The sequence below is a fragment of the Eutrigla gurnardus genome (genome assembly GCF_963514095.1).
Source record: "Eutrigla gurnardus genome assembly, chromosome: 20".
Lineage (NCBI taxonomy): Eukaryota > Metazoa > Chordata > Actinopteri > Perciformes > Triglidae > Eutrigla > Eutrigla gurnardus.
This window is the reverse complement of record NC_139931.1, coordinates 14,971,944-14,986,306: the sequence shown is the minus strand read 5'-3', so window position 1 is coordinate 14,986,306 and position 14,363 is coordinate 14,971,944. Positions and strand designations below refer to the sequence as shown.

Below are 14,363 nucleotides of genomic sequence, written 5' to 3'. Positions count from 1 at the left end.
GTCTGTATTTTTATATCATGCTCTATTTTTCACGACTCTAACAAGACAGCATATTACATTGATAGGTGTACCACATTTCATGGTAGTCTAACCAATGGTTGTAGAAATGAAAAAGGCAGAGGATCACTGCAGTTGGTAGGATTAATCCTCTGAGGACCATAGAAATGAGCTCTCATGCATTTAGGATACACCATTCAACAAATACTGAAGTAACACAAACAAACAAAACACAACAACTCTAAACACATGATGAATATTATGAGCACGATAACAACTGAAAACAGGAAAGCCGTATTCTCAAAAACAAGTAGAAGAATGATTAGAGAATACCAGCAGAGATCAGAAACTAAACTCTCACTCTGTCTCACCTGGGACCCCCATACCCCCGCCCCCTCCACCCTTCCCCACACACCCGACCTCAGCCCCCATATATCAATTTCCTTTAGATGTTCCCCCTCACACAATTGAAGTAACTAGAGTCTTTCCTCTGGCTGGCCAGTGGAGATATGGAGCACAACGCACAATGGGCTATTCATTAAGGTAGCATCACACACACACACACACACACATACACGCACACACACATGCACACACACGTCTTACCCCGATTTATCCCCACCCGACCAGCACCAGCACCGTCCAACACACACTTATTTACCAACCATGACTGTCTGTGCAAACACACACACACACACACACACACACACACACACACACACACACACACACACACACACACACACACACACACACACACACACACACACACACACACACACACACACACACACATCATCCCTCCTCAATCCCCAGCTGCAGTGAAAGCGCTTCCAAGTTCTTGACAACCCCTCACTCACACACACACACACACACACACACACATGGAGACACACACACACACACACACACACATGGAGACACACACACACACACACACACACACACACACACACACACACAGCAGTGACTCAAAGAAAGACAAGGCAGAAACAAAAGAATAGGAACTATGGTGGTATGAGCACAAGGGCAGGATTCAAAGATGTTCAAGAGGGGGACCTATTTAAATGTAACACAGCTGCATGAATTTATTAAGACAGATGGGCAGAGCGCGAAGATCAGGAAGGTCTTGTGGAAGGCTGGAGTTATTTCATTGCCCGGTTGAAGATTCCTTGACATTTTAATTGGTGGATGTATTTAATATTTATCACTACGAGGGAATCATCTCTAAATTACAGAAGCTCAGTTACTTTCAATACACTAGGCTTCTTAAATAGAGAGGCTGTCTGATCATTCAAAAGAACAAGGAAACTGGGTTCAAACCCCTATAGTGTTCTTGAGCAAGGCTACGATCCCTACCAGCTCCAGTTGTGTTGTTTTATGGCTCAGCCTGACCTTTGGCCTCCCTGTAGAGTAGAAAAAGAAATGGGAATCCATCAGTGTGTCATTATTACTGCCATTATTCCAGAGGAACTCAAGCTCGAACGCTGCTTTCATTTCATCCTACGAGACAGAGTTGATTACGTTCGTAATAACTTAATAACTGAAGCCCACCGGATCCTCCAGCAAGGTTGACTGATTCACTTCAACAAGAAAATACGGACACACCTGCTCCGTCCTGCACAGGTGCATGCAGGACAGAGTGAGCCAATGAGAGAGTGTCACAGACTCATAACAGCCCTCTAACGTCATTCCCAGGTCGAACAGATCCCTGCCTGGACTGTGTTTGTCTGCAACAGCCAAAAAGGCTGATTGTCCCATCTTTGCATCTGTGCTGAGGACCGAACTGTCTCTTGGTTCATGACAAAACAATCATTTGGATTCTACGTTCCACGCAGTGATAATACCTTTTGTCCCAATTGACTTAAAATGTCCTACCAGCCACACAACTAGATACAATATACAAAATAGATGAAACATGCAGCAAGTAACACAAGCTGTCTGTAATATTTTCTCTTTTTTGAATTGGTAGTGAAATTAGTTGTGCTCTCATTTAAATGCTAATTAATCGCAACAAATACATTTAAAAAAGAAGCAACTATTTTAGGTTTTGGCTAAATTATCGTTATTCATGGCAAATGTGTGTCTTGGTTCCTTCTTGTTCATCAGAGAGTAACATAACCAAAGATCAGCCAATAACAGAGTTCAGTCGGTTCAATGTCTGACTTTCATGAACAGATACGTGGGTTCACACAGGTTTGGATTTGAGGTTTCGTTACCATTTAAAGCTCTAAAACCATGAATTGGGTCCATTTGATTGGCTTGTTTGGGTTATTAGAGGAGTGAGAGATCCACAAACTAGGAATACATATTCAGCAGAGCTGGAGAGAGTCAGGTTTAGTCGTGGGGATGATGGTGTGTCCCGTAGGTGATCCCCCCCCCCCCCGGGCCTACTGGTCACAGGACCGCATGGCCTGTGTTCGGCTTCTGCTTTGATACCGACGACCTATAGCCTGCTGACCTTCAACTGTCATGTACGACCTCATCTCTGTCACATGACAGCACCAGTGTGTATCATTTTGACGGCCAGTCTTCTCTGGGCCCTTTGGTTTATGTTGACACTGAATTGAACAGTAAGTAAGTATTTACTTTGAAGATGGAAACTCTTCTAATATGCAGCTATACGTCTGTGCAGGCAGACGAAGACAGTGAAACCAAACACTCATGCAGTAAGAATCAAAGCAGATCCATTCCTTCTGTGAGTTTTCTATATATTTTTTGTTTTTTTCATTACCTTTATTATGATCATGATTTCTCATCAACCTAAAAAGTTAATTCATGCCAATAATTTAAAAGATGTAACTTGGAGGTTAAATCATTGACTGCTTATTTCTTTAGGCCAGAGCTCTTCTATCATTTCACTCTGACCAATTTCTTTTTCTGTTTTCTTTTTCATTTGAAAATATTAAGAAACTATTTAAGAAAAAATGTTGTTTTAATTAATTAAGTGTAAACGAGTGATGAGAAGCTGCAAAACGAGGCTTTTTATACTGAAAACATTGTTTCCCTGTAATATCATATAAAAATAAGCATCTTAAATACTATGTTTTGGCTCATGAGAATTTCACAAGCCATTTCTTTATGACTTTAATATAAAACGTGTAGCACTGAGGTATTAATCACATTACATTATACTATTTATATACTTTATTATCTATATTTATTTGCTTGATTAGATGTCTCTTGATCTGCAAACTGACAAGCCATCCTTTATTTTTTGCAGAGTAATTGAGGAAATTACAATTCAAGACCAAGCGCTGTCTCCCTGATAATTCTAACAAATTAGGATAAATAGAAAGTAAACTCTTCTTTGAAGCGTTTTCAACCATAAAATTCGACTCAGCCTTATTAAATCAAGCGGCGCTTTTCTCTCAAACATCTTGTGGCCGAAACGTGTGACATGAATTGACATTTTTGGTCTAAACGTCATCAATTCCTGCAGCGGTGTATTTCTTGGGCCTTTTTCATTTCGCTCCATCATCTTCACTATTTGCGCACAAACACACACACGCGCCAAAACAAGCACTCACGTCAAAACTGAGGCCGAGAATCCTAGAAATCCCCGGAGTGGCTCTCTGCAGATCCCCGGGTTTAAAGCTCCAGGAGGCGGACAGTCCCGCCGCAACTCTCCGGGGAACGAGGCGACGCGCTCCTGGAGCATTTTAGTCTTTATGTCAGTTTGTTGAGACGCGGACAAAGAGTGGCGGTAGAAGGGAAGACGCAAGCTTTCCCTTCTTTTCTTTTCTTTTTTTTCTTTCTCATATACACAGAACTGCTTTTTGTTCCCCATTTCCCCCCCAATTCAGGGGGAAGGGGGTGCTCGTTTTGATCACATGATTAGAAATCACCTGAGATAAAAAAAAAAACAAAGGAGGGGATAGAAGGAATCAGACAGAGAGACGCACACATGACACAGGAATCCCTTATCACCGTCAACATTAACGGATAATGAAAAAAGTGTTGCTTTGGGGATTGGGTGCCAATGTGTCGCATGGCGGGGATACAAGGGGTCATTGTTGTGAAGAACAGCGCTTGTGTGTGTGTCTCCGTGCGGCCTGTAAGGTCCCCTCCGTCCGCGTCTCCTTCCTGCATCACACCGGTGGGCTGAAACGCGCTCCGCGGAGCTGGAGCGGCTATAAAACGCGCATGAGTCTCGATGGAGATTCGTTTCAGTTTTACTCATTTCTTTTTAATGAAGTCTGGAGCCGTGAGAGAAAGAGGTGCCCGTTCTACTTTCTCCTCCCTGTTCGCCACATCAAAGTAACAACGAACATCTGTACTGGACGGGGGGACGGAGTAAAGGCCTGTCAAATGTGTCTACACTTGTGGTGTGGTAGTGAAAGAACATGAATATATTAATATAAAAATCTATTATACCCTTAGCGCTCTATACTATTATATAATGCACTATTATACCTTTAGACAATCATTTTAAATCCCAAATGTTTTTCTGCCTAAAACTGTGTAAAATTTGACCTTAAAATATATTCAGTCAAACACAAACTGCATTGTATCTGAGAGTTGAACAGAGGCAAAATTATCCCTAATAAAAAAACAACAACTTTTATTTGTCATTTGTGGATCTGTTTGGATTCAAACTGCGTCATCATTAAGTGTTATAGGCTGCACCAAACCATTTCTCTCACCTCACGAATTGTCTACGAAACTCTTGCGCTTAACTTTGAAACTCATTTTAGAATTTAGAGTGTATTTTATTTTCCTAACTTTCTCAATTGGATGCTGGAGCGAGCATGTAAATAAAGTGCTTTCTGAAAAATGGCTGGCCTCCGTGTAAAGATATAGGCTACCAGACGTGGGCTTATAAAAGAATACAGAATACACCATCGTATGGCTGGTTGATGGGCATCTCCCCAGGTAAAATCCCCATTTTAAATGTGCACAACATTTAAAAATAGTGTTTCCTTTTGCGCACAATTTGACGCACGCTCACGTCGGAGTGTATTCAACCCTAGGCCGTAGACAGAGAAACAAAATGTCTTATTAATTTCTCTCAATTTTCTGAAAAGATCTCGGCTTTGGTTAGACAGACGGAGAGGGGGGAGCCAATCAGAGATCGCCTGCATCCGTACTGCTCCTTTAAGACTTGTCCTACCCAGTATCTTTTTCTTTTTTTCACCCCTCGGTCTCATACAAGGAGCTCTTTAAGCCCCGGCACCAACACAGAGCAGTCATTCATACTCGGGCAGCGCGAGCGAGGGGGCTCGGGAGCGAGCGTCACTTTGGAAACTCGGGAACTCGCGGATTCTCGTTCTAAACCGGCGACCTCCTTTTCTCATTACTGAAGTAAGGCGCTTAGCATTTCCATGTCTTTCCTCTCTGCTGCTGCTGATGCTGCTCTCACTGCTATTTGACGATGTGTTCTCGTGTGGGTCGTTGGTCTACAGTTACAGATGGGATCAGGACTTAGAGATTCGGGTTTAGGCAGGTCCAACACGACCGATGACTTGTTCTTTAATAAGGCAACACTCCAGGGCTGGGACTGAGTTATTACTTTTTTTTATTATGAGCATAAACATAATAGTTCATGTCATGGTGAATCTTATAATGTGATTGTTTCAGTGCAACAGGTGCTCCTGTGTTCAAAGTCTGGGTTCATTTTAAATATCGTTGATTATTATTATTATTTGGACAGCCTTTCTGGACTTTTCTGTATTAATTATTAGTTAGAGCATTCTTTTCCATACAAAATAGGTATTAACCCAGTTTATTAAAATGTTTTTAGAAGTTATAAGAGACTGTGAAACATTGATATACTGACATTACAGTCTCTGGAGAATTACCTTGTTAGATTACTTGCTTTAATTGTACCGGTGCTGGTTTGTTCTATATTTACGGTTGTTTTCTGGACCTGTGCTAGATTTCACTTCAAATACGAATCTTTGTAAAACTAATAGAAAAAAAACTCCATAAACGTTTGCAAACAAGCAAATTAAGGCCAACTCACCGGCAAGTCAAGCGGCGATAATGAGTTCACATAGACGGAAATCCATTACGCACGGGAAATGTGCTCAGTGATGTTAATTAATAACAAGCCTGATTTGAGGGGCGTGTCGAAAATAATTGATATGTCACAAATGATCAGACAATACATCCAATGACTATAGACTCACTCTTCTATACCCGCTTATTTGTTCCTAATTTGAGGCGTGATCTTCCAAATAAATAACTCTGCTGTATAATCAGTAGCCTATAGAAATTATAACTCGGTGGGGAGATTCTAGATGATGGCTCTTTACTTTCTTTCATAGGAGTAACATTAAACAGGCAACATGTGCGCAATGAGGCGTTTACGCACAACGTGACGCTTCGGAGCCGCGGTGACAGTCTGCGAAGTGGCCGCGCAGAGCAGCTGGCAGGCGGGTCGCGTCATCAGCGCGCCTCGGACAGATGGTGATGCTGCACACGTTTAAATTGCATCAAGATCCAGCCTGTCATTAATTACTCTGGTTAATAGATGTATGATCAAAGAAGTAATATAAATCCACTCCGCGCGCATTTTCCCTCAAATGTAAAAGGTGAGGTAACCTGAGCGTTAAGTGAGCATATCCCCTCACTTAACCCACACATGCATGCTATTTCATAACGCCACTGGACGTTTCCCTGCAACGTGATACCGGGGCAGAAAACAAGCAGCGTCGTGTGCTGCTGGTACACAGGAAGTTCGCTGATTTAGGACGCAAAAGTTCGAGTTAGGGTGTTGATTTAATGGACAAAACAAGGGCACATTTTGCTCCCGCCGTTAGACCTGCCCCGTTTCACAAACACACTGAGTCCAATTCACACACGCGTGCTGACACGCACGCACACGGGGGTTTATGTTTCCAGCGCCAGGCCGTGTTGATCCAAGGACAGCCGAGTATAAACCCGAGGTCTGTGCTGCTGCGGCCTCATATCATTCCAACACTTTCTCCCCGGGGAGCTTGGCATAACTGCTAAACCTTAAACAGTATAAGGTGGCTGGGGTGGGGGTGGGGGTGTCATACAGGAGCTGGACCTCTGCAAACAAACCGTACATCCTTATTTTAGGACTTGATTTGATTTTTGTTTTGTTTTTATCATCTTTGTTTCTCCAATTAATTTAATTGACATTTAAAGATGTCACTTGAGGCTCTTCTCTTGTAAGGCCCACAAAGAACTCTTCTATTGAGGGTGGGAGAATCCCGTTCAGGGCCAGTCTCGTGTTTTATGATGGAGCGTAAAAAATGCGCAAAATCTTCCCCCATAACGAGGTCCTGACTTGGCCTTCTCAAAAAGCCCTACAAGTGCTGGTGACGTATTTGTCGCCTCTGACGCAGCAGCGGTGCCACTCTGCATCGGCTTGTTGTTGAATTCTCCTTATCATATACTCTCTCTCCCCCCCACAGGTCCTCACCGTTGGATTTCACCCGCGGGACAAACGGAGGAGAGAGTGAAGGGGAAGTCAGGAGGGAAGTGAGAGCGGGTGAGTTTGGCGCAGACAGTTGTGCTTTAGCAGGTAAACTGGGGTCCAAGGTGCGCACTGAGCCGCCTATGATACCAACAACACGGATGGAAAGAACTTTAATGTGGAATCCTCACAGAGTTTTGCAACGGAGGCTGAGAGTAGAGACAGACTGGCAGTTCATATTATAACTTGCTGGAGGCCAGAGGGACAGATCAGACAGGTCAGCAGTCAGCCGACACTCCGTGCGTCACTGTGGGGATAAACAGCAACAGGGACCCGGCAGGTAGAGCTGAGCATTTAGGAACACACCTCGCATCCTCTGCGCACCTGGAGGCCCGCGCGTGTAGGAAGATGTCCAGAGAGGAGCAGAGCTTGTCGGAGGTCGAGCTCAGTCCCGGGATGTCGGACGACAGTCGCTCCCTGTCACCGGGTCATTCCTCCGGTGCGGCCGGCGGGGGGGACTCGCCCCCCTCCGGGCAGCATCAGCCGCAGCCGGCGGGTCTGGACGACTCGGCGGCCGGCTCCTCCTCCATCAAATCCGAAGACGAGGACGAGCGCTTTCCCGCAGGGATCCGCGACGCGGTGAGCCAGGTCCTCAACTGCTACGACTGGACGCTCGTGCCCATGCCCGTGCGCGTGAACAGCGGAAGCAAGAACAAGCCGCACGTGAAGAGGCCCATGAACGCCTTCATGGTGTGGGCGCAGGCGGCGCGGAGGAAACTGGCCGACCAACACCCGCACCTGCACAACGCGGAGCTCAGCAAGACCCTGGGGAAGCTGTGGAGGTGAGGAGGCCATGCATGTGGATACCTGATATGTTCGGGTGATGCTTACATAGAAGAAGCATCATATATGAGTATACTGCACTTTATTTGAACAAAGTAGGCCTATATAAATCTATAGATACGGGTCATATTTTAAGGGTAGGGGTCAGGGGAAACAGCACCAGACAGACTTTCCAGAGTAAATGCAACCTTGTTGTTATGAAGAGTTCCCAAATAATCAAAACAACACATTTCACCTCCATCAGCTGATGTTTTGCCCCCTGTACTCAAATCCCCCATAATGTTTTCTTCATTTCCCTTTGTTCTTTGTAGGCTATCGTCTCTCTTCCATGGATTTGACTTAAGGTCAACTGAAACACGTACATTCACATTATGCTATTAAGAAACAAGAGTTTAGAAAACCGTTAAAGCACAGATAGGTTATTGTGCACATGAAGACACCTCTTATGTTTTATCTTTTTAAGTTTTGACTCAAAAAATGACCTCCTAATGAAATCCTAAGACCATTTGGTTTGCGTCGTGTTTTTGACTTTTCTTATAAACAAAGACATAAATGAAACCTCCTTCCCTCATATGATCTCTGGCACTATATTTTCTGCTGAATGTTTTCCCGTAATTGACTAGTCGTGTGTATGGACGCGACGTGGTTGCCTTTAACGCTGTCACAATGCCTCAATACAAATTTTTCGACACAGCTCACCAGTTGGACATATTTGTATGCGTTTACTGTGAGCGTGCCTCCACCACATGATCCTGAATCCAGGCTAATTTAATACACTCTTCCATTTATGGCCATGTAGGAGTAAATGGCTCCCGGGGGAATCAGGGAAGTACCATCACAACCATTCAGCTCATATTTAAAATACAGGTTTTCAACCCTTACATTGAAATGTATTGCAAGATTTTCAATGTCACTTATATGTTGAAATTGTAATCTTTTACCGTGTCTGATTGCATGCTTGAGCATCAGACTGGAATGGCAGGGGTGCCTCTTGATCACCACTGCCATTCTTTAAGTTAAAAGTCCGCTAAAAGACCATCCATCCACTGTCTATTTTCTCACAAGAAAAATCACTCCTTATTTGCTGACAAGAGGGTCAGAAAGGTTAAATGAATTAACCTTGTGAGGACCGAGCATTAATTAGATGAAGACTTGACCTTGGGCTTGGCCATGATTGGTTAATTGGGCCAGAAGCATGATAAACAGGGAGGCTGAGGAAGGTCAGGAGGTTCTCATGCCATTCCTACCAGCAGTAGTAACAAGGAGCTCAGTTTCATGTATGCAGACAGGATGCATCTTTGGCCTGCATTATTTCCTTTCCGTCCAGTCGTCAGAAGCCCCTAACGGGCCTGGCATTACATGCAGCTGTAGCCAAGGAAGCAGAAAGTAATTAATATGCACTGAAAATTGATCAAATTCATGTATGTTGCAGGACATGCTGCTGTTATCTGTGATAGATCATTTAGACCCATATACTGTGTGTTGCGACCATCATTTCCACACACTCTCTGTAGAATATAAACAAAAAGACAACCATATGGCCGTACTCTTATTGGACTGAGGCTTTTCTTCTCTTCTTAGTACCTTAAACAAACCTACCAACATCTTTTCCTTTTATCCAAGGCTTCTTAACGAGAGCGACAAGCGGCCCTTCATCGAGGAGGCAGAGAGGCTGCGGAAGCAGCACAAAAAGGACTATCCTGACTACAAGTACCAGCCACGACGCCGCAAAAGCGGAAAACCTGGTTCTGGGTCAGGAAGTGAGGCCGATGGCCATTCGGAGGGTGAGGTCAGCCACAGCCAATCCCACTACAAGGGCCTCCAGCTGGATGTGGCCCTCAGTAGGGGAGCCGGATCACCTCTGGCAGATGGGCATCACCCTCATGCTGCAGGTGGGCTGCAGGCTCCCTGCCATTACTTCATTGATACCATCACTGTCACACGATTTTCCATTAGTCCTGATTATAAAAAAAAAAAGAACGTTTTATGTGTGTTTCCATTGCGACTGTTGGCAGATTTAACAACTGTGCAGGAGTAGGTTATAGAAACGCACATTGCTGTGGCCAGGTGAGTGACAACTTTGTTTGGCTCATTTTCTTTAACCGCTGGTGGCCGGAGGCAGAGCTGGGTCTAATGCGCCGCCACACCCCCGTTGGTCCTGAGCCACCGAGCCAACTATCAATGCTGCTCTCATTCCAGCAAGTGTGTTGTCGCCATAGCAATCACCATTTCCTTTTTGTACCAGTCTAATGACCATTGACCCTTCTTCTCCCATTCTATTTTCTATGGGACGGTTAGAACAACTGGACAGTCTGCCACACAGATATACAATTGGTTGAGTCTGTCAAGAAAACTACTTTAACGACATGTTTTCTTGTGTTTCCACAGGTCAGAGTCACAGTCCTCCCACACCTCCCACCACTCCCAAGACCGAGCCTCAGTCTGGGAAGGTGGGGGATGGAAAGCGGGAGGGTGTGGGGAACGGGGGCTCACGTGGTGCAATGGGAGCAGAGGGAAGCTCAGGTGCTCCGGGATCTGGTAAACCTCACATTGACTTTGGTAATGTGGACATTGGTGAGATGAGTCACGAGGTGATGGCCAACATGGAGCCTTTTGATGTCAATGAATTTGACCAGTACCTTCCCCCCAATGGACACCCGGGGGTTGGGCAGAGTGCTGGGGCGGGAGCGGCTGCCACAGCTTCCCCAGCATCTCCGTACACCTACGGCATCTCCTCAGCTCTGGCAGCAGCCAGTGGACACTCAGCAGCCTGGCTCTCCAAGCAGCAGCAACAGCCGCTGCAACATCACCCATCTCTGGGCTCTGATCCCTCCAAAGCCCAGATCAAGAGTGAGGCTGGGGGTGCTGGGAGTCACTTTGCAGAGGCAGCCTCAGTAGGTTCCCACGTGACCTACACCCCCCTCAGCCTTCCTCACTACAGCTCTGCCTTCCCCTCGCTGGCCTCCAGGGCTCAGTTTGCTGAATATGCTGACCACCAGGCCTCAGGCTCGTACTACGCTCACTCCAGCCAGGCCTCGGGGTTGTACTCTGCCTTCTCTTATATGGGTCCCTCCCAGAGGCCCCTGTACACTGCCATCACTGACCCAACTAGTGTACCGCAGTCACACAGCCCCACGCACTGGGAACAGCCCATTTACACGACTCTGTCGCGGCCATGACAGACAACGAGACCAGAGGGTACTGGTGCAGGTTCAGCCCCCATGTCAGATCCAAGGAGCAGCAGCCTCAACAACAGCAGTGTTGGTGGGGAAAGTGGTCTGGGCTGGGGGGATTGGGCAGGCACCGGAGGAGTCGGCAGGGGAGACAGGAGGGGTGAAACCCCGTTCTGCCCCTGCCCAGGTGCAGAAATGCTGTCACAGCCCAAGGATGAGCTTGGAGCGTGGTGCTTTTGAAGCGTGGTTGATTATTTGGGGCACTCGGTGTAGTAGGCAGGGAATGTATTATTTTACACCCCCGATCGCTTCAAGGATAGATTCACAGCAGCCAAGCCTCTGGCGCTCCAAACAACACAATTGGCAGTGTTCATAAGTGGTAACGGATCATGTCCCTGTCTGTGTATCAGAGGAGGCACCTTGTAGCCTACACCCCTATTCCACAAGCCACAAGGGGGATGTAGCAACAGAGAATACGAATACAGATTTCTGCATTATGACGGGTGTGACTGAGATGGAGCCAAATTCATTCGATATGAAATGGGGGATTTTCTATCAGAAGAATGCAGTGCCAAACTATTTGGCTGTGGCCCAATAACTTCTCAGGCAAGATCGACCTTTTATCAAACAGATATAACTTTTGTAATTTTTTAGGAAATCAATACAACAAATACTGACAGTCTTCTGTTTCTGAGGCACATTTGTCCCTATATAATTCAAACATTATGCAGTGTTTATGCTTTTATAAAACACAATGGACATGCATGGAAGTAAAATGCCATAAAACTATGTTGAGTTTTTTTTTAAGTGACATGTATATTTAGCTTAAAAAACTATTTTCGACTGATGACATCATCAGAATAGTAAATAAGATTAAATGACAAATGTACGTTTATTAATGCATATAGATTTGAGATACTTAAACCAAAGTTTTGAGACCAAAACTTAAGGAAAAGAAACCGATTTTACGGATGGTTCTCCCAACATGACACTCAAAACTACCTTACATGATGTAGCTAATTAGTTTTCTTTTAACTGTGAACATTTTGTCAATGTGACTTATTGTAAATGCCGTAAAAACATATTGGTGTCAGAAGCTACTTTTGCCTTTTTCCCCCCCACAATGGCACTGATGAGTGATTTCTATTAGCCATGGGTTAGGGTTAGGGTTACCATGGTAGCGATTAGGAATGCAGGATATTTATTGGTCCGAAAGATTATCAGCTGATGGGAAATTTCTATTCCAAAAATAAAATGATAGCTGATAAGTAGAGGTGATAATCGGGGGCCAAGTTGCTTTCCTTGACTTAACAAGTGCAGCATCTTCACACTCAGATACAGCAGGCGGTATGCAGCTGGAAAGTAAGTTAGTGCGGTGTACTGACTAGATTTTTCAGTTTCAGAGGAAGTTTTCTTTACTAGAAAAAAACAGATGAACATGTGAAGGGTCGGAACCGTTCTTTATTTTTGTTTTGTGTATAGTGATGTGAGTATTTGGTTGGGTCAGCGCCATGAGAAGGTAATTATCAGTATCGGCTGAAAAGGTCTGTATCATGCATCGTTAATTGCACCGCGTCATAGAATACATGATAGAAGCTTTTTCATTGTTTCTTTTAAACAACTGATTGTATTAATGTAATAATTAAATGCTTTTTGCCATTATTATCTTCACTGAAAATCTGCACCACTGCCTTTTCTTTATTCTTTTTTTGTATCATTCAAAATATGTATCAATATTACGTGTGAAAAGTCAGATGTTGGAGATGCCAATACTGAGAAACAGCTGTCAGAGACCGAGCAAGTAAAGCTTGGAGGAGAATAATAATACCAGCTAATCACACATGAAACGGAGAAGTATTTCATCTTTAATCACGTTTGTGTCTTTGGATTATTAATTGATCTGTTTTCTTCATGATGTATTTTCCCCTCATCTCTCTTTAGTTTTAATAGTCCACTGTGTTTCCACATGTCATTAATGTCCCTCATTTCCTAAACAGAACTGTATTTTAAGTATCTTATTCTCCAGCTGTGAAAATGAAGAAAAAACTTCACTTTACTTTGTTTTTTTTATGTATATCACTCAAATATTCATTATATCACTTATGAACACAGATCAGAACCATATGCATGCAGCACTGCCTATTTTAATTCATAGCCCATCGAAGCTTAAAGCCCATTTGTATTTAATGATTGACCTCCAGCAGAAGAGGCAGTTCATCTTACATCCTTGTTCCTAAGTGTGAAATATGTGTTATGATGCTATGATTTTTACACGTCTTATTTATATTTGTTTTATGCTTGTGTGCGCAGTTAGTCGTTTCTCTCCATTATATGAGGGCGACTTTTGAATGGTACTGCCATTTTAGTATTTCATATTTCCCATTCGTGTATAACTGTTGCCAGCACAGCACAAGCAACATGACTTCTAAATGACAGCAGGAGCGGAAGCCTAAACATGTGATGATGGATAATGTACGCACACTTGAAATAAAGCTCTATTATTTCTGCTTTGATACGAGTCTCTCTTTTTTTTTTTGAACAAATGACAGAAATATCACTTCACGTGTCAATCATCAACAAATCCTCCACTTTGATTCTAAAAATATGTTCCATGTTATGAAAAATGTTTACTTATCAACAAAACACACGTCTTCATGGTATCTACGCAACCACTGCTAACATTCCCGGCGTAATCCATCCATCTCACGGATAATTCACTTTAGCTGGCTCAGACTCACATTTACAGCAACCATAAGCAGAGGTCAGGTGCACATGAGCGATGCCTTATATATGCATGTATGACACAGTGGGGATGGTGTGTTACACTACAACAGTAGCAGTTATCAGGTACACATTCATACACTGCACTTTATAGCAGTTAACTGAACTTGAACTAATCCAGCCCCAGATGAGGGTATGATGGGATATGCATGCCTATATGCATATTTCAAGTTCGTTATAGT

The 14,363-nt window shown here is 44.0% G+C and overlaps 1 protein-coding gene across 2 annotated transcripts; it reads left to right on the top strand.

The window, feature by feature from the left end:
• The first annotated feature begins 5,134 nt into the window (after positions 1 to 5,134).
• On the top strand, positions 5,135 to 13,913 carry sox10 (SRY-box transcription factor 10). 2 transcript variants are annotated; one of them, XM_084037522.1, is made up of 4 exons: positions 5,135 to 5,301; positions 7,383 to 8,226; positions 9,851 to 10,011; positions 10,616 to 13,913. In XM_084037522.1, the coding sequence occupies exons 2-4, from the start codon at positions 7,793 to 7,795 to the stop codon at positions 11,404 to 11,406; spliced, it is 1,386 nt and encodes a 461-aa protein (XP_083893648.1). In that variant the 5' UTR covers positions 5,135 to 5,301; positions 7,383 to 7,792; the 3' UTR covers positions 11,407 to 13,913. The 2 variants fall into 2 exon arrangements, with proteins under 2 accessions (XP_083893648.1, XP_083893647.1); XM_084037521.1 differs by having other exon boundaries at positions 9,851 to 10,119.
• Positions 13,914 to 14,363: the final 450 nt, after the last annotated feature.

Excerpts from the sequence above, each read along its gene's own strand:
- sox10 (XM_084037521.1), top strand. The coding sequence starts at position 7,793 with ATGTCCAGAGAGGAGCAGAGCTTGTCGGAGGTCGAGCTCAGTCCCGGG. Across the intron at positions 8,227-9,850 it reads ACCCTGGGGAAGCTGTGGAG|GCTTCTTAACGAGAGCGACA; the intron begins GTGAGGAGGCCA and ends CTTTTATCCAAG. Across the intron at positions 10,120-10,615 it reads GCATCACCCTCATGCTGCAG|GTCAGAGTCACAGTCCTCCC; the intron begins GTGGGCTGCAGG and ends GTGTTTCCACAG.